Source organism: Berghia stephanieae, chromosome 15, assembly GCF_034508935.2.
Source record: "Berghia stephanieae isolate SIO BIC M18660-M18661 chromosome 15, UCSD_Bste_1.3, whole genome shotgun sequence".
NCBI lineage: Eukaryota > Metazoa > Mollusca > Gastropoda > Nudibranchia > Aeolidiidae > Berghia > Berghia stephanieae.
This window is the reverse complement of record NC_088374.1, coordinates 12,472,501-12,492,604: the sequence shown is the minus strand read 5'-3', so window position 1 is coordinate 12,492,604 and position 20,104 is coordinate 12,472,501. Positions and strand designations below refer to the sequence as shown.

The window sequence follows — 20,104 nt, the reverse complement described above, 5'->3', positions numbered from 1 at the left end:
GTTCTTGGCTCAAAGGTGTAAGTTGTCCATTCCAAGGTGTTATGTTGCAGTGTCTTGGGGGGATAAACAAAGAGTTGAATTGCACTGTTTCTGTGACAGTTCCATGCAAGCTTATGGCGCGGTCATATATCTAAGAGTTCTGGAGTCAGATAGTTCAGTGTCCGTGTCCTTGGTACTATCGAAGGCTAGAGTTTGCCCGTTGAAACCCGTTAGGTTGCCTAGGCTGGAGTTGTGGGGAAAGCTGTAGGGTCTAAGCTGCTTCGCTCTGTTATCAACTCACTGTATTTACCTGATAATGTCAAGTATTTATGCTGGACAGACTCCTTGGTTACGTTGCAATGGATAAGAAGTGACCCAACTAGGTGGAAACCATTTGTTTGCAATCGGGTGGCTCAGATTCAGGAAGTCACGGAACCAGTGTCGTGGTAAAGAAAATCCCGCTGATTGTCTTACCAGGGCTTTAACTGCAAAGGAGTTGATGGCCAACCCATTGTGGTATAGAGGTCCTCCTTGGTTGAAGGAATTTACGGGCGATACGATTGTCTCAGAATGTGCACCTAATGAAGAAGCGCTGGTAGAAGAAAAAGGGGCTTCTGAAGTCAATACTTGCCTTGTTGGTGTTGAATCAGTGCTGGAATCAAAACGGTGGGGAGAATATACTAAGGCTGTTAGAGTTATGGCATGGGTCTTGCGCTTTATGAACAATGCTACCAAAAGAAAAGTGAGTAAAGATAAGAATCTCTCTGTTGAAGAGTTAGATGCCGCCAATACTAAGCTCTTGTTGCACATCCAAGCCGTTCATTTCTCAGACGAAATCAATTGCCTATTGAAGAAGGAAGGGTTGAAGAAAGGCTCGGTGCTGTACAAAATGAATCCGTTTCTAGATGACTCAGGGCTTGTTAGAATGAAGTGTCATTTGGAGTTTTCTGAGTTAAGTCATGATGAGAAGTATCCGATTATTCTGCCGAAATGCCATTTGACTTTGTTGCCGAGAACACGTTATTTTGAAACATGCAGATGTGTCACAAATGATGGAATCTCTTCGTAACAGATATTGGATCATAGGTTTGAGGTCTCAAGCTAAATGGGTTAAACGTTATTGTGTGCGGTGTCAACGCTTTGATTCTGTAGAATGCAGTCAGGCCATGGCTCCCCTTCCTGCCGAACGCTTGAAATGATCAGATGTTTTCAGCATTTGTGGTTTGGATTTCACTGGTCCGCTTTACGCGTCGGATGCAGTTGGAAAGAAGTTCTATATTTTGCTCTTCACTTGTTGTGTGGTTAGGGCTGTCCATCTCGAACTATGTGAAAGCTTATCCTTGGGGGATTTCATGTTGGCCTATAAGAGGTTTGTTGCAAGGCGCGGTCAACCAACAAAGATTTTGTCAGACAACGCAAAGACATTCCAAGCAGCTCAGAGACATTGCTGATAGTTCAACCGGTGACACCGTGAAGTGGTCATTTAATGCTCCCAGAGCTCCGTGGAGGGGTGGAATTTGGGAAAGGCTCGTTAGATCTGTAAAACAGTCACTGAAGAAAACTCTTGGGAATAGGGTGTTGAAAAGAAGTGAACTTGAAACGGCACTGGTCGAGGTTGAGTCCGTGATTAATAGTCGTCCGCTTACGTATGTTTCTGATGACCCGCAGTGTCAAGAGGTGCTTACTCCGTCACATTTTCTGTTGGGTCGGTCTGATGGTCATAAACCCGTTGTCGGTGGTAAGGCACGTTCGCTTTCCAACATTTCATTGAGAGATGGTCATTTACAAATCAGCAGGCAATTAGACAAGTTTTGGGAGTTCTGGTATAAGGAATATATCCGTAATCTTCCACTTGTTAAATCTTCACCCAAAAGTTCACCAATAAGAGAAAATTCATTGGTCTTAATCAGAGAAGATAACTGTCCTAGGTTGCATTGGCCTATGGCTCGTGTAATTCGCTTGTTGCCCGGCGCGATGGTTTGGTAAGAACCATAGAGTTGAAAACTGCTAAGGGAATTCTTGTAAGACCAATACAAGGAGTACATGTTTATGAATTGAATGATGATAATGAAAGTGATTACGTCTTAGAAGAGAGTAATCAGGCTAAATCAGATGAAGATCAATCTGTCAATGAAGGTTTACCAACATTTAGTAATAGGAGACTAGGTGTCACTAAGAGAGGTCGTATTGTAAAACCACCGAATCGTTTAGATCTATAATCCTGTTAGTGGTCGAGGCATTGCTGCATGATTTTTGGCTTCTCCCGTGAGCGTGCAGTAATGCGTCGCCTACTGTATATGAAACAGGAATAACATGCTTTGTTTGAAACATTGATGATTTAATGCTATCATTTATGTTGTTTTCATGATATTGACATTATGTATTGTTTGAATTAATGTAACGCAAACCTATTATCAATGTATTTCGTTTTTTAAGTGAACTTGTTTAATCGGAGTTAAATGTACTTGAACTTTTCCACCTTTTTACTTATACTCGTTCAGGGCACATTGAAATTAATGTCCATGGTTTACTTTTTACCCCTCACTTTTGTTTGCCTCTTCACCCTCTTCCCATTGTGTTAAGATAAGAGAAGGGAGGGGATGGGCTAGTTGTTTTTGTTTGGAGGCGCCATTCATACGGCGTGTGAGTGAGAGCTGTGTAAATGATACTGTCAAAGTTCAAGTCACGGTTAGGTGTCCATTGAAAAAAAAAAAAGGAGGATACCTTTGCTTTGCCTTTCTTTACCTGTTCTTATATTATTACTCGAGACCTGTGGGGTGGGTACCAATGTTATCATACCACACGTCTAGATTCCTTTTTTTTTACATTGCACTTGAATATTTTTCCTTCTCCTTTTTTTTTTATTTGCCGTTGGTGGAGATAACTGGTAGGTTAATGCAAACTGGTGTTAAGCAGTTAGGCTTTTGTGCTTGAAGTGTCTTTATTTTAAAGATTTTCTTTTTTTTTATTATCTCTTTCCTATCTTTATTTGTATTAATGTAAACGTCCATTGACTTTGAATGAAAACAATAACATGCTCATGATTGTTATCATGGTGTTATGTTAAATCTTTATGTTAAATCTTGAATGTGAATCTTGATTTTCACACTTTTTTGTTTTTAAATTCTATTTTAGATTTTTTTTTGATACGTTTCCTTTAACTTTACTTTCATCTGTTTGATTGAAGTTTAATATAATTAAGTACTTCAAGGTGGGGAGTTAATGTTGAGAGAAAAAAAGTAGTGCCGGAATCGGTGACAGTGCTTGCGGAGAGAGGCGACTGAGTTGTCGAAAGGGACAGAGCTGTCCATCATTCTTGTTGTTCAAAATAAAGTTTTTCTTATTCTCATTGGATGTCTCTTGTCAAATTTGTGTAGTTATGGAAATTTCTATCTATCTGTAAATATTCAGAACATCATTCACTGTAAAATATAAGAGCTCAAGTTTTTTTGTTTGTTTTTTTTTCATTCACCTTGCGCGTGTCGTATCAAAGGGAGACAATATTTGATAACTCTGAGTGGCCCAAACAGATTGACTTCTGACGTCCTGTGGTACGAGGTCATGGGGATAAGCTCTGTGGGACCCTGGTTATTGTGACCTGCGTTGTTGATGACAGCCCACAGGCCCTGGTCGCTGCAAATCTCCTTCACCTCAGCTACAGCTGCTTGCACACTGGCCTCACTGGTCACATCCAGGCTGACCACCTCAACCTGAAAAATGTATTGTTATAATAATAATAATAATAATAATAATAATAATAATAATAATAATAATATAATATAATAATAGTAATAATAATAATAATAATAAATAATATAGTATATAATAATAATAATAATAATAATAATAATAATAATAATAATAATAATAATAATAATAAAATAATAATAATAATAATAATAATAATAATAATAATAATAATAATAATAATAATAACAATACAAAGGGTCCATGACCAACAGCAACACGTAACTTGTAGAACGAGACATGACGCCCATTAGGCAATATTACAATTTTTTTCGACAGAGACATGCTGTTCATGGCCAGGTACTTATTTTAGACCTGAGTACAGTGAGAGAATTTGAGGAAAGAGCCTTTTCCAAGGACTCAGTGATGCGCCGAATGAGGCTAGAACCCAGGACCTTCCAATCCAAAGGTGAGTGTTATACCACAAGAGCCCCATCATAATTCCATTTGATACAGTACTAGATGCCTGTTAGTGTCCTTTTTGTACTAAAACTCTACAAAATCTGTCAAATTTTATAGCCAGGTACTAATTCACACCTGAGTCAGTTGGGGCAATGTGCGTTAAGTGCCTTACCCAGGGAAACAACATTGGGACCAGAATTTTTCACAACACTTTCACCCATCCTGCCACTGACCATGCTTAGCATAGCTTGATTTTGAGACAAGACGAGACACCGTACTGCTGAGCCACTAAGCCACACTATGTGTGCCACTGTTACATACAATAGTGTTCACTGTTTTGGATATGACTAAGGGACAGAATCTGTGCTAAATGCATTCACTAGATAGATCTATGTGTAACCTTAAACATTTATAGTCTGGTTAATACAGTTTAGTGTGAGAATAAGTCATAAACGCGGATGGCAAAAAGCAAGTACAAAGACCTGTCTGACGTCAACTTCATACTATCTATATGCTGATAAATAAGGCACTAACCTTCTTTACCCATGGTCTATCTCGCAATTCTTTTGCCCCAGAACTATTGTCGTCATAGCAACCAGCAATAACGTGAAAACCCATGTCTCGAATTGCCTTCGCACTGTCCAAACCAAAACCTTTATCAAATGGGGGAGGCAGGATCAGTCAGGCAGAGAGGAAGGTAGGTGGAAAGTAAGGTGAGGTTTTGTGAAAAGTAAGGCGGGGTTTTGTGGAAAGTAAGGCGGGGTTTTGTGGAAAGTAAGGCAGGGTTTAGGTGGAAAGTAAGGCACGGTTTAGGTGAAAAGTAAGGTGGGGTTTAGGTGGAAAGTACAGTGGGGTTTTGTGAAAAGTAAGGCAGAGTTTTGTGGAAAGTAAGGCAGGGTTTAGGCGGAAAGTAAGGCGGTGTTTTGTGGAAAGAAAGGCAGTGTTTTGTGGAAAGTAAGGCGAGGTTTTGTGGAAAGTAAGGTGTGGTTTTGTAGGGAGAAAGCAGTGGGGAAAAGTGGAATGAAGATTGGGTCAGGTCAAGGGAAGAAGCGAGGTTGGATTGGAAGAGGTGTAAGAAGTTGGAGGGGAGGCAGGATTAGGCGAGAGGGGTGGGGTGGGGGAGGAGGGTCAGATGGTAGAGTTTGGAGGGAAGCAGGATTAGGTGGGAGAGAAGTGAGGTCAGGGTTGAAGGGAGACAGGTTCAGGTGAAAGGGGAGACCGGGTCAGGTAGGATAAAGTAAGAGGGAAAATAAAAACATGGTAAAAGGTCTATATATTTATTAATATTAAAAGATTCAATGGATTAATTAGTGTCAAAGAGAGAGACCAAATACGATATTAAGAATCACACAACATGTCTATAATTATACTATAATCTAAAACCTAATAATGATAATATAAAATAAAATAATAAAATAATAATATAAAATAAAATATAATAATAATAAATAATAATAATAATAATAATAATAAAATAATAATAATAATAATAATAATAATAATAATAATACTAATAATAATATAATAATAATAATAATAATAATAATAATAATAATAATAATAATAATAATAATAATTTAAAAAATAATTCCCTTTATTCATCCCATAGGGAAAATTTGTCCCTAGGGTCTATTCCAAAGTAAGACTGGAATAACCTAGGCATCAGCCACTGTGCAGCGCCACAAATTGAGCAAAGGCAAGGTGGTGACTTGCTCAAGGTCACACATCGCAGCGGCGGGTGATCGAACTCGGTACCTTTCGGGTACTAAGCAAAGACCATACAGCTGAGCCAAACTGCCCCCTAATAATAATAATAATAATAATAATAATAATAATAATAAATAATAATAAATAATAATAATAATAATTATTATTATTATTTTATGTGCATACCACCAATCCCGCATTGCTTCAACTCTGGACGCACATTAACAAGAGAGAAAATCATGTATTCTCCTTCTACACATAACAAGTATACATATCAGATATTACTATTATGGACAATTTTATATACACACAGAGTTCGATTCATAACTTTATGAAGACAAATAAGAATTCATAAGGTGTATTTTAAGGTACTTTTTGAAGGTCAGGTCAGACGAAAACCTGCCTCCAAAATTAAAACAATAATGGCTCTTTAAAGAATGGAGAAATTATCCACATTTAAAGGTCATTTCTACTATATTATATGTCAATGCTTGACATAATCAGTCGGCAGGTGAAAATTTTGAATTTGTATTTCTGAAAGAATATGCTCTCCAGAACATTTTAATCTTTATTTGAAGTAAATCAGGTGATTTTTCATGAAGTTATAGTCAGATGTGTGTGAAAGGTATCCAGCAACTTTTATCAAATTTCATATTTTTTCAACTTGATTAGCTGTAAAAAATATTTAGAAGTGAAATTAACCTTTGATATTTCCAGACGATGTACAAAAAGGGTTGATTTAATCATTTATGACAAGAACTCATTTTTGATCAAAATTGACCTTCTGACTAAACTTGCCAAATATCTCAGTTCAAACCTTTTCACCATCCGACTGATTATGTCATTCACTGTAACATATAATTTTATTGTTAGATGTCAGTCTTTGGATCATTTTAAAAAATTATTTTATTCACCCCAGAGAGACAGATAAAGAAAAAAAAATACAATTTTTAAAATTATGATTAAATAGTGATTATTTTGGAGAAAAAAGATTTTAAAAAAGAAAAAAACATATTTGGCACAGCTTGAGATAGATACACATGCCTCTGCCTGGCTGTGACAGAATTGAGAAAGCAACAAAAAAAAAAAAAAATTATAATAATAATTATATATGAAAAAAAAAATCTTCCTTCAGCTTATCCCGCAGTTTGCAGGGTTGCCATAATGAATGCCACATCTCCATGCATCTCGGTTCAGTGCATCATCTTCCTCCAGGCCCAGTTCTTTCATATCATCCTTTACCTTATCCCACCATCTAGTCTTTGGGCACCCCTTTTTCCTCTTTCCCGCTAATTGTAAGTCCAATACTTTCCTTCCCATGTATTCTCTCTCTCGCCTCTTTACATGTCTGAACCATTTCTCTCATCTTTATATTTAGAAAAAAATAATACCTATAAAACCTACCCGAGTCACAGCCCGTGATAAAAACAAATTTTCCATACGGATCAATGGTTGTGGCAGTGAGATTGTCTATGTAATCATGGAGGTACCAGACAGCAATGACCACCACTACCAGGCCGACTAGTGTGTACAGATTGGTGTAGATCAGCAGACCCGTGATGAAATAGAAACCAGCGAACAGCAGCTTGCGTTGTGTTCCTATCTCCATGTAATCCTTCAGTTTTTCTGGATTTGATTTAAGAGGTCAACTGAAGTTGTGGTCAAAATTGTATCTTTACATCTTTACATTGACCAGAACATCATAATAATAATAACAATAATAATAATAATAATAATAATATAATAATAATAATAATAATAATAATAATAATAATAATATAATAATAATAATAATAATAATAATAATAACTTTAAAAAAAATAGTTTAATAAACAACATCTGGCAAAAGATCCGCAATTATAATAATAATATAAAGTGAATATATCTTGAAAGAGGAAGTCTCCCAAGGTCTCTTCTGTGATTTACAAATGTTTCTGGCACGTTGCAGAATCATTTAATTTTTGTTCTTGCAGTTCTTCGCTTTTATACTAAAAAATTCACCAATAAATCTTGTCGGCAATATTCAGACAAACAATCATAAATTACAAAGATATAGTGATGTCGAGAAATGTATGTCGGAAGTCGTTACAAAGAATCAAAAGGAAAAGTTGAAACGTTCAAAATCTCAATTCTAGCCATTCAGCAACATGCCATTTTGAGCAGAAAATACAGTGTTGTGTTCAGCGAGGGGACAAAGACTAATTTTCAGAGACGGGAGAGCACAGCTACTACTGCGAATAGTGATTCCACCTGAAATCACTATTCGTAGATCTTCTGCAAATAAGCACTTTATTTTATTATAATATTCTTTTAGTATATACTTTTTGAGATGGGAGTGGAGGTGAATATGACAATTTGCAATACTCTATAGAACTGAAAGAGAGAGATCGATTGATTTAAAAGAAAAAAAAATAAAGAGGGGGGGGGGGGGGGGACATTTATCATTTGCAACGCTCTGTATTTTTTAATGGCAGAACCAGGATTCGAACCCACAGCATCGATTCCGACAAGCCTTCTTAGGCAGATGACTAAACCATTCGGCCACATGAATGTCGAAGCATATTGTGTATATATAGTATCCATTGACTGATTTATTGCTGGTTAATTTTAAGTTGTTATTGATAATTTATTAACTTTACTCATTTCTATGTGCATTACGAAACTTTCATTATCTGGAATGTGGATAAATGTTTAAAAGAGCAGAGTTTCAAAAAAGTATCTGTGAATAATCGTCCATTGTTATTGCCAGATAGGTGTCTGCCAATAATCGTTTTTTCTTTATTGGCAGACATGTCTGGCAATAATCACAGCGATCTTATATGCCATCATGGACTAGAGAGTAGAATATTACCAGCAGAAAGCAGTCGAATTAATCAACCTCCTTACAACGCCCACTTTTAGGCAAGAGACTAGCTAGTCCGAGATTAGAAAACGTTCATGAAATCCGATTTTTATTGGTCACTTGCTTCGTTTAGGATTAAGACAAGTAAGGCATTTACTAGTTCTAGACTAGTAAATAACTAAATCTAGTTGTCACTCATGAAAACGGGCCCAGGTTTTTTATTATTGCCAACGGCCAGACAGGTGTCTGCCAATGCCAATAAAATAGGTGGCTTTTTTATGCACCTCCATTGGAGGTGTACAAAAACGCACCGTTTTTATGCACCTCCGTTGGCGGTGATGGTAAATTAATGAAAATGTTGCTGCATATGTCCATGAGGTTTAAATAGTTTTAGATTTGTAGTTTAGCACGCTGCTTAGTGATTACCGATGTACGTTTATACAATGAAAATAAATTAAAGAATAATAACAATAATTTAAGAAATAAAAAGTAAAAAGAAACATGGCACACAAATACTGATCTCAAATAAATAAATACTTTTAGAAAATTAAAATCGAAGTTTTTTTTAAAACATGATGAAAAGTTTTTGAAAAAAGAAAAGAAAAAAAAACAAACAAAAATGTTGTCTTTCTTAATAAAGTAAACTTTTTTTTGTTTAAATATGTCTACAATGGGAATCGAACCCAATACTTTCAAGGTTAGAGTCTGACAGCTTGTCCACTGCGCTACGGAACCACCTGACTGTTCATCAGGTCTTTCTAAAAAAACATTATTAATTTTACCTTCAATGTACTTTATTGGCAGACGTGTCTGGTAATAAAGACAGCCTTATTTATTTTCTATATTGATTAAAGTAAAAATTACTTGAACTAAGTAACTAGGTTTTTTGTTTTTTTTAATGACTTCACTGAAAGTGAGATACTGAGTGAGCAATGGCAATGAACGTGACAAGGAACTTTATAGGAACTCTGTTGAATCTGAAGAAAGTGCAGACCACAGCCGACAAATTTCCTTGAAACTTGAAAATAAATACTTTCCTTTACCTGTAATTGAGGCCATGATTCTGTTGTTATCTCAAACCTGATTAGTTCGTGTGCTTACAAAGTCAGATAATTAATTCAGTGACATAAATTCCGACATAATAATTTTTGTCCCCACTCGAAAATGATGAATGAGTAATAAGAACTGCAGAGAGAGAAAAGATGTGCAAAAGGAAAAGGACAAGGGGCAAAGGCCGAAGGTTATTTACTTATGTTAAGTGGTTCAATTAAAACTTTAAATACACAACAGTGTAAATCTTTAAACAAACGGTAAACTATGTCACCCTTTTTTTTCTTTTTTTTTTTTTTTTTTTTTTTTTTTTTTGTTTTTTTTGTTCTGACCGTTCCAACCATGCACCAGTCAACTGACGAACTCTGAAAATTCGTTTAGGCTTTTCATCTTTTCTTTCTTAATATTTTGGCTTTTCGTTTTTTGAATGAATGAATAATATAGCTATGGCTGCGCTGTCTCTATTGACGCTTGCCGTGAATAAAATAAAATTCCCTTTATTCATCCCATAGGGGAAATTTGTCTTAAGGGCAGGGACGGCTGGTAATAATGGGCAGGGTGGGCAAATACCAGCCTGTTTTTTCAAGTCATATGCTGTATTACCAGGTCCGAAATAATCAAATTTAAATTAGATAATTTCAAAAGTTACTACTTAAACTTGATACTTCGTACTGAAATCAATTTGTGTGTATTTTTGATAGATTGCGAATCACCATGCACACCGTAATGCATAAACCAGGATACGCTCCTGTTCTTTTTATCACACACGCCCCCATCGTCATCTCATCGTCACGTCGCCTGACGGTGAACTAACTCCGATTTTTATGTCTGGCCTCTCTAGTTCTAGGTCGGGCTAATTCAAATGAGCCCACCTTATAAACCAATGAACACTAAATAGAGATTTTGGCAAACGAACTTTTTCTTATTTAATTGCCTTACTTGTGCTGGTACCATTGATGTAATGACATTGGGAAGGTTCCAGTATTGAATTTAATTTATTAATTTGCTAATATTATATCAAGTTAGTATTAACTTGTGCTGTTTTTATACATTTGTTTATCCATTTAAATTAATTTTTTTTTCTCTCGTTTTCTTTAGTGCTTCTCAAAACTCATTTATTTAAATTGTTTTCTTTTTTTTTTTTTAACAAATTAATTTGTTAGTTCTTTTATTTTTTAATTCTTAAAGTAATTACCGCTGTATTTTTATTGCCAGACTAAATAATTTTGCAAAACAATGTAATTTTCTATTGTATTCCCTCTCATAAAACAAAACACTTTTATTCAAAAGTCACGACTAAATAAATATATAAAATACAACCACCATTTTGGTTTTCTCAACAATTGAATTAGTATACGAGAAATACTCTTCTGAGAAAGGAGAGAGTGGAATTCTAACTAAGTTATAGAGGAAATAAATACGTTTAAAGGAAGGGTGGGCAGATTCCGTACTTGCCCGTCCTGAAGCTAATACATACATAAGATAGTTCACGATGAAGAGGCGGGAAGCTAGGGGTTGGTTGGATAAGGAGTAAAAATAAAACGGTCGTTATTGTTGTAGTCTAACGAATGCATGAGGAGAGATTGGTAGCATTATTTTGTCTAATTGTATTGTATGAATTATTGGCGAAAGCCTAAGATTAAATAAACTTTATTTTTGTTTGTCTTATTTTGACTATGGAACTGATACTTGTCATATAGCAGACCTGCCTACTTGAAATAGGAAAATAAAATTCGTAGTTTTCAGGGTTAATAAAATCGTAGATATTTTAACTACCCTTTAAAATAATCACCGGAATTTTTGTCTGTTATAGGTATCAAATTTTAAAAAACGAGAAAAACTGATTGGAAACGTAATAATGATGGTGATGGTGGTAGTGATAGTGGTAGCGGTGGTGGTAGTAGTAATGATGGTGGTAGTAGTAATGATGATGGTAATTATATTATTATTTTTTATATTATTTTTATTATTATTATTATTATATATTATTATTATTATTATATTATTATTATTATTATATTATTATTATTATTATATTATTATATTATTATTATTATTATATTATTATTATATTATTTTATTATATATTATTATATTATTATTATTATTATTATTATTATTATTATTATTATTATTATTATTATTATTATTATTGTACGCAATAGTGTAATTGTGTATTTTTTGTGGTTATTAATGGTATTAGTTTATTGTTTGGTTCCATTTACCATTTTTTTTCCCACTTTCATGTATGTGGTCATCAAATTGTAGGATTTATTGACGAAAGCCTAAGATTGAATAAACTTTGTAATATCGTATGGTAACCATCATTGTCGACGACATCGTCGTTGTCATCATCATCATCATCATCATCATCATCATCATCATCATCATCATCATCATTATCATCATCATCATCATTAACAACAACAACAACAACTTTAACAACAAGTACTACAATAGCAATAAAAACAATATCAACATCATCATACAATTTCCGTCATCGTCTCCACAACTATCATTCTAACCAACAGCACCACCAAAACCACTACCATAATTACATCCTCCCTCATCGCTTCGTCTTCCTCCTCCTCCTTCACCACCACCACCACCGCTACCACTATTCCAACCACTACCACCACCGGCACAATCATTCTAACCACCAAGACAGCAGTAAAAATGATGCAATTTGATCTCTGAATGAAACTCGAGTCATATCGCTGTTGTTGCTTCTCGATGAAAACTTTAAGATTACTACGTACTCCTGAAAACCAGTTATGTAATAGAAATATTAATCTCGCCGTTGAGGGATTAAAGCATCTCTTTAATTTTTAGAGTGAATGAAATAGACTTGTATTGTCAAGGTGTTGTCGCATTATGTCTCGTCGCTTTATTTTTTAGTTGTATTCTCTTTCGTGATTCATTTTTGATTACGGTTGGAATAATTAAAATCTGCTGGTATTGTCATTTCATTGTGAATGTGATTATTTGTGGTTGAAATATTTCTTTTTTTAAGGTGAAAAAAAAATAATAATTAAAAAAAAATATTAATAAAAAAATAAAATTAATAATAATAATAATAATAATAATAAATAATAATAATAATAATAATAATAATAATAATAATAATAATAAATAATAATAATATATAATATTATATATATATATATATATATATATATATATATATATATATATTTTATATATATATATATATATCGAATCATATTTGCCCCACCACTGTAAATAGGCTAGAACCGCCACTGCTTAAGGGTCTGGAATAACCCATGCTTCGGCCGCAACGCAGCGCCGCAAATTGAGCTAGGGTGAGATGTGTGTTTCTAGTTTTTTAGCTCTTTGTAAAAACTTGTCGACTGTGCGTTTTGTAGTTGTGTAATACTACAATTATGGCGTCTAGTTAATTCCCATTCACCCCCCCCCCCCCCCCTCCACCCCATCCCCTCCCCAACAAAACAAAGCAAAACAAAAGAAAGGAAGCATACAAACAAACAAACACTAAATAAAAAAGATAAATAAAAGGAACTGTGTTTTCCGTCCACCAGTGGACTGAATACACAGCTGTGCTTTCCGTCCACCAGTGGACACCGGTAGAGATTATAAGGGCTAAACTTTTTGACCGAGAGCGAGAAGGCAAGATGGCAGCAGCCTCTTATGGTTCACACTATTATGTTATGACGATCGACCCAATCAGCAAAGTCCGGTCCGCATTCGTGCACCGTCGCAAACCCGCCTGGTAGCATCGTCACAACACACCTTTCGACTAGATGCTCTGCCGTCTCGGGTTCTTGCCCACAGCGTGGACATATTAGACTGGGAGTTAGACCCCACCGATGTAACGCACTTGCCGTCAGGCAGCTCCTCGACCGAAGTCGATTCGCAGCTACCCAGTGTCTCCTCAAAGCCTGGCAACTTCTCACCAAGCTTAGAGGAGTGTAGTAGGTCCCCGCCCCCACGAGGGATTGAATTCGTCCAAACCGACTTCCATCTCGTATGTGCAGCTCTGTCCGTAGTCAGGGATTCTGCGTACAAGGGTTGCTGGGACTTATTTCGGCTCGAAACGGGGGCACCGTCCATTATGCACATGAGAGGGGTATCCCCATTCCCTCTCTCTTTGATCTTACTCAGCCAGTTTCCCGTAATCGTTTCCCTCCGGACATCGAGGGGATGGATCGCTGCCATTATCGGGCCCCATTCTCTAGGGGTTGTTGCTAGCGTTCCCGACACTATGTGCATCGACTTGCGATGTTTTACATCCACCTTCTCAACGTTTCTGCTTCTACCCCACACTGGAGCGCAATACTCCGCGGTGGAATAGCATAGTGCCAGGGCGGACGTTCTCAGGAGCGCTTGGCTAGCGCCCCAAGTCGATCCCGCCAGCTTCCTCAGAGGACTATTCCACTTCTCTATCTTCCGGGCAACCCCTTCGAGATGCACCCGATAGGTAAGGCTGCGATCCAACGTCACCCCTAAATATTTTGGATGCGGCTCATATGGGAGTGGCTGGTCCCCGACTAGGTATTCAGTTTGCGGGTGTGCCAACCACTGCATAAGTGAAATGCAGTGGCCACGGTTTTTGAAGTGTTCATCTTCAGGTACCACTTGTCAAAGTAGGATTTGAGTCTGGTGACGTCCTCGCTGAGTACGCTCTCAAGACGGGTCCACACTTTACTCTGAGTAACGAGTGCCCAGTCGTCTGCGTATCCCAGCCTCAGGGAGGAAGTGTTCGGCATATCCCTAATGTAAACGTTAAACAACATTGGCGCAAGTACCGACCCCTAAGGGACCCCATTCTTCAGTTTCCTTACTTTGCTCGTGACGTCTCCCAGCGCGACGTGGAATTGCCTTTCCCCTAAGATCGAAGAGAACAACTTCAAGGTCTTTTTGCACCTTACGATTTTTGCAAGTTTGAGCATCAACCCATCGCACCAGACCGTATCGTACGCCGCTGATAGGTATATAAAGACAGCACCTGTTTGCTGTTTTCTCTCGAACCCGTGCTCAATATGCTCTGTAAGGGCAATGACCTGCTCCGTGGTGCACCTCCCTTCCCTGAAGCCTGCCTGCTCGGGTGGCAGGGCAGCGTCTAGGACCGCCCCCCATCGGTTTAATAGAACACGCTCCACAATTTGTAAAGATAGCCAGCAGCGATATGGGTCTGTAACTCTCTGCCTCCTTCGCCAGTTTCCCTGGCTTCAGGGTGGCAACTATCTTCGCATGCTTCCACACTTGTGGAAGCTTTCCTTTTGCAAGGACGTCGGACATTGCCTCTGCTAGCCAGGCCCGTGCCCTGGGGCCCAGATGCGTCACCATATCGGGATATACACCATCTATCCCTGCTGCTTTGTCGTTCTTCACTTCGCTAATGGCTGCAGCCACTTCTCGGGGACTGAACGGGGCCGTCCAGTCCGACTCCTCCGCAGGTAGCGAGTCCAAAATCGTACGGTACGCCTTGCGGACACCGCGCTCAAAAGCCTGATTAGGGACCCGCTTACTACGGTTCTTAATGTTCTTGGCAATTGTGTCTGCCTCGCATTCCGGTGCAGCCTTCGCGTAATTCCGATCTGGGTCCAATTTCTTTATCAAACGCCAAGCGTGGCGGCTGGAGTGTGTAAAGTCGAGACTTTCCACGGTCTCCTGCCACCGTTGCTTCCTTCCCTCTGCCAGAGACTGAAGTAGTCTATCGGCTGCGTCCTGGGACTGGGTCTGCTGGTACTCTCGGTACAGCTCTTCCGACTCTGCTGTCCAGCAAGGAGTGTAGAATTTCCGTTTGCCCCGTGGAATAGAGTGTTGAGCACTCTTAACCAGTAGCCTACTGAATCTGGTTATATTCTTGGACTTGGGAGGAATGGCAGGGCAGACCTGCTCGATATAGGAACTGAATTCCTCCAATCAGCCTTCCTGAAGTTCCATCTGCAAAGTGGGAGAGACTGCACCCTCGGTATTGTCACCCCAGCTGTGACAAGAACCGGCCTGTGCTGGCTATGCGGAAAGTCCCCGAGGACTGTTCGCTTCACCTGCAGTGGTTCACCGTTCGCGCCTTTCGTTACGAGGGTGAGGTCTGAAGTATACTCCTTCTTATGGCGGGTACCCCGGAAGGTACCCTTGGCTGTAGGATCGTACACTAGGTGTAGATCATTACAGTTCATCCATGAGCGGAGTTGTCTTCCTGCCTCGTTGCAGTCTCGGTAGCCCCATTCGTGATGGTGGCTATTAAAGTCTCCCAGACATATGGTAGGATGGCTGACCACCGGTACCGGTGGTGTAGTCCAAGTCGCTCTAGGTGGTTTGTAAATATTATGCAAACACAGTCCACCTACTTCCACGGAAATTCGGTTCACCCCATTGCTGTCCGTTACGCTCTCAATGACCCTTACTTTCGATGGCTCTTTAGCGTAAACGCTAACCACTCCTTTGAGCCTCGTAGTGTCCTCGCGTTGGACCACCGTATAGACTGGGATCTGGAATCGGGAAGATTGCGCGCCTGAGTAAAGGTGGGTCTCCTGTAACAGGAGGATATCTACGTAGTGGGCGGCCAATAGCTCTGGCTCTCGACGTTCAGGGACAATAATATGTGCGTCAGTTCGCCATCCCTGCCGTCGCATTTTCCGATTGGCAGGCCGCGAATCAATTGATGCATGGGACGTTTGCTTTTTTCTCGGACGTGCCGACGACCCTGGCGACACGAACGCGGTATTATTTGGCTAGGCGGCAGACCGCTTCGTCATTGACGGGACTGATTGGGACTCGACATGAAGATAATAGTGTGGCGCCCGGGATAGGGCTGCTATTCGGGCACCGGGTGGATCAAATTTAGTCACACACCAGGGCGAGCAGCTCATGTGGCTCGTTGGCTCGATACCCGGGATGGTCTCGTGACGGTCGACAGGGATTTACACCTTTGTCCTCCCGTGTGGCTCAATCCCCCTCACCACTGCAAGGTAAAGATCCACGAGGGGGGGGGGGGCAAGATGGCCAGCTGTTTTAGCACAGCGTTAATATAACCGCGGTTGGGTGGGGTTAATAGGAGTTCGAGCTCCTTTCTAGACATTGCTTGCTTTCTTTCGGGGTTTTTTTTTTTTTCATTTTTTTTTTTTGGTTTGTTTTCTACTCCCTTGACAAAACGTTTCATAATTTTCAACTTCAGCACGTTGACACAATTCATGGTGACTCGAGAAGTTTGATCGAATTTTAGCATTTTAAACATGTATTTCCTTTTACTCACTTTTAAGTTTATTATTTTAATTTAGGACACAGTGAACACTTTGGATACGAGAGACTCTTTCCTTAAAAAGGCATGTAGTTTAATTCGTTCGCCTGTAATTAGGGTAAATAGACTTGAATTTTAAGCCGACTATTGTGTTTCTCTTACTTATAACTTATAATGCCAAGTTCAGGCGAGGTTTGTTGGGACAATGACGACTTTATACTTGGTGAAATTGTTCTAATTCAATCTGACATAATTTAAAGATGAGAAATTTTCTTTGCTTTTTAAAAGAAATTATTCGCACAATTTAATTCGTTTAGGAAAGCATATTTATCGACCTCTATGCGCTGATGTGTTATACTGAAATATCATCACTTTGATTATTCTGATTCCGAATAGACGGGATAATAAGTTTTAGTTCAAGAATATCGCTGAGCTGCATCATTGTTTGATTCCTATTAGTTCAGTTTTTCTGCCACCAATCATCACTCCCCACACCATTAGACATCCATATTCTCGATTTGTCATTTCACTGGTTTCGTCTTTGAACCATTCACCTCAACATCGATAGCACGAAGTGTGTTTGTCTCTGGAATCCACTTCAAAAAACAATTTGTCTTTAATTAAACAAAATGCCATCCCACATATTCTAATCCTAGGCCTGGAGTTCACGTGCTCGTCTCAGTCGAGCAACTTTGTGCAAAAGGGTCCGCTTGGGTCTGAATTACGGGTTTGTGATATTACAATTCTCACCGAGAGTGAACATTTGGTGCGGCAACTACGAGGCAACGCTTATGTGAAATAAATAAAATCCGAAATATTTTTGGTGCTTATTTACAACAGTACCTTTTATATCGACCTGCTTGACGGTTCGCTGCTGCTTCTCACTTGTGTCACTGAACAATGATGATGATGATAATAATAATAATAATAATAATAATAATAATAATAATAATAATAATAATAATAATAATAATAATAATAATAATAATAATAATTATATATTATTATTATTATTATTATTATTATTATTATTATTATTATTATTATTATTATAATAATAATAAATCATTTGTATAGCGCGCAAATTCCATGAATTCATGTTCCAAAGCGCTTTTAATAAATAAGATAATATAGATGATCTATAATTATATAAAAGATCAAGTATTAAATAAAGGCATGTGCTTCATCAACAGAAAGAAAAAAAAATGTCTACTTCTTTAAGCTAAATCCCATATACCAATATGTTTGCTCTTGAGTTAGATAATAGCAAATAAAATCTGTCTAAATCTGTTTCTTTTGTAAATGAATATGTAATCACTGGTCTGATAATATTGTGGATAAAGGGAAATTGAGATGATGATTAATTATGAATTTGATAAATTCATGTTCAATTTTTGCATTTTGGTTTTCGGATGTTGACTGCGTAAATTTTCAGTGGTTTTAAAGTTGTGAGTTGAGACCCCCTAGGACCGACAGTTTGTATATATACGTATGTTGATTTTTGTCTTGCCTTTTGAAATAAGATCGTTTAATAAATATTGGAATGAAATCAAACTATATACACCCTATTTGTTTAATCTTTTCTCTCATTGTTGCTTTCATTTTATGTCTCTCGTATCCAAAGTATTCACTGTGTCCTAAATTAAAATAATAAACTTAAAAGTGAGTAAAAGTAAATACATTTTTTAAAATGTTAAAAATCTATCTCGAGTCAGCAGGAATGATGTCAACGTGTTGATCGTGTAAATTATGATTTTTTGCCAAGGGAGTACCCAAAAAAAAAAAAAAAAAAAAAAAGAAAGAAAGAAAGAAAAGATTATGCACAGAAAGGAGCTCGAACCCCTAACTCACCCACCTCGGTTACAGTTACGCTGTACTAAAACAGCCGGCTACCTCGCCTTCTCAACCTCGAATCTCTTCCGGTGTACAGTGGTGGACGGAAAACACAACTGTGTATTCAGTCCACCGGAAATAAAAATATTTTAAAAGGACCAATTATCGTCTATACTTACCTTAATCGATAGGGACGACTTTGCATAAAATTTATAGCAATTCAACGGCTTAATAATATAATTTACAGTGTTTTGTTTACTCTCGGAAAATCTTGATTAAGAATTGTTTGAAACCGGGTGCCTGAAGTAGATCTCAATTCTCGAAACCGATTTATCAAACATTGACGAGATTCTTACCGTGGCTGCGAGATAGTCATTGGCCTGGCCAATTTGGCCAAAATTGCTACACAGAGAATAATGTTTCTAGAATTAATTTAAAATTAACATTTATATATATTTTATATTTTTCCCAGTGCTTTACAATTTTTTTGTGATTATCAAAACCGATAAATTTTCCAAGGAGATCAGAGTTTTAGTATTGCTTGCCCAAGTAAGGTTCTATTTTGTCACTTTTCACATCGATCACTGGCCTCGAGTACGGCTGTGCTTCGAGGCCTCCCCCCCCCCCTCTCCCCCTTCCGCCCCGGGCAGTCTTGACCTTGTCTTCTTCCTTCCAAGATCCTTTTCTTTCAAAATCATTCCTTGTCCTTTGAATTGTAGGGCTGATCTATTGTTTATCGTCTATCATGTCTTGTAAAACTATATTGTTTTTGACTGGTATCCCATTTATTCCTTTCTACTAGCCCTAAAATGACCTCAATTCAATGTTTTATAAGCACCATCAAACCTTTAAAAACAAAAGAGTCCTTAAAAGAATGTAGAGCAGTGACATCTATGAAGTCCTGGATGTAGATTCATCTTCCTTGCTGATCACGCCGATATTGTCTACACCAAAAGTGTTCCAAGCTGTAACCTTATAAATAAGGATAGGAACCAAAAAAAAATAAAAATAAAAATCGAGTACAAGTAGCTACAAAGCAGTCCTTAACCTCTCTCTCTCTCTCTCTCTCTCTCTCTCTCTCTCTCTCTCTCTCTCTCTCTCTCTTCTCTCTCTATCTATCTATCTATCTATCTATCTATCTATCTATCTATAATATACTCTCTCTCTCTCTCTCTCTCTCTCTCTCTCTCTCTCTCTCTCTCTCTCTCTCTCTCTCTCTCTCTCTAATCTTTCCCACCCCCACCCCCTTCTCTCTCTGACGCTCCCTTAAACACATTCAAGACCCTATAATTATAAAGTTGTTCTTTCTTTTTCTTTTT

At 37.8% G+C, this 20,104-nt stretch overlaps 1 protein-coding gene across 2 annotated transcripts in view; it reads right to left on the bottom strand.

Moving 5' to 3' along the window:
• The window catches only part of LOC144960860 (D-beta-hydroxybutyrate dehydrogenase, mitochondrial-like), a 36,811-nt gene extending 26,919 nt beyond the window's left edge, over window positions 1-9,892 (bottom strand). Inside the window, exons 1-4 of one of the 2 annotated variants that reach the window (XR_013642960.1) lie at window positions 9,721-9,892; window positions 7,240-7,461; window positions 4,663-4,781; window positions 3,452-3,689 (exon numbers count right to left, since the gene is read on the bottom strand). Coding sequence is in view for 1 of the 2 variants with exons in the window: in XM_078894247.1 (XP_078750373.1) it covers window positions 3,452-3,689; window positions 4,663-4,781; window positions 7,240-7,461; window positions 9,721-9,736 (595 nt within the window). In the remaining variant the exon portion in view is untranslated. The remainder of the gene's footprint in view (window positions 1-3,451; window positions 3,690-4,662; window positions 4,782-7,239; window positions 7,462-9,720) is intronic. The other variant, XM_078894247.1, reaches the window with a different exon arrangement.
• Window positions 9,893-20,104: the final 10,212 nt, after the last annotated feature.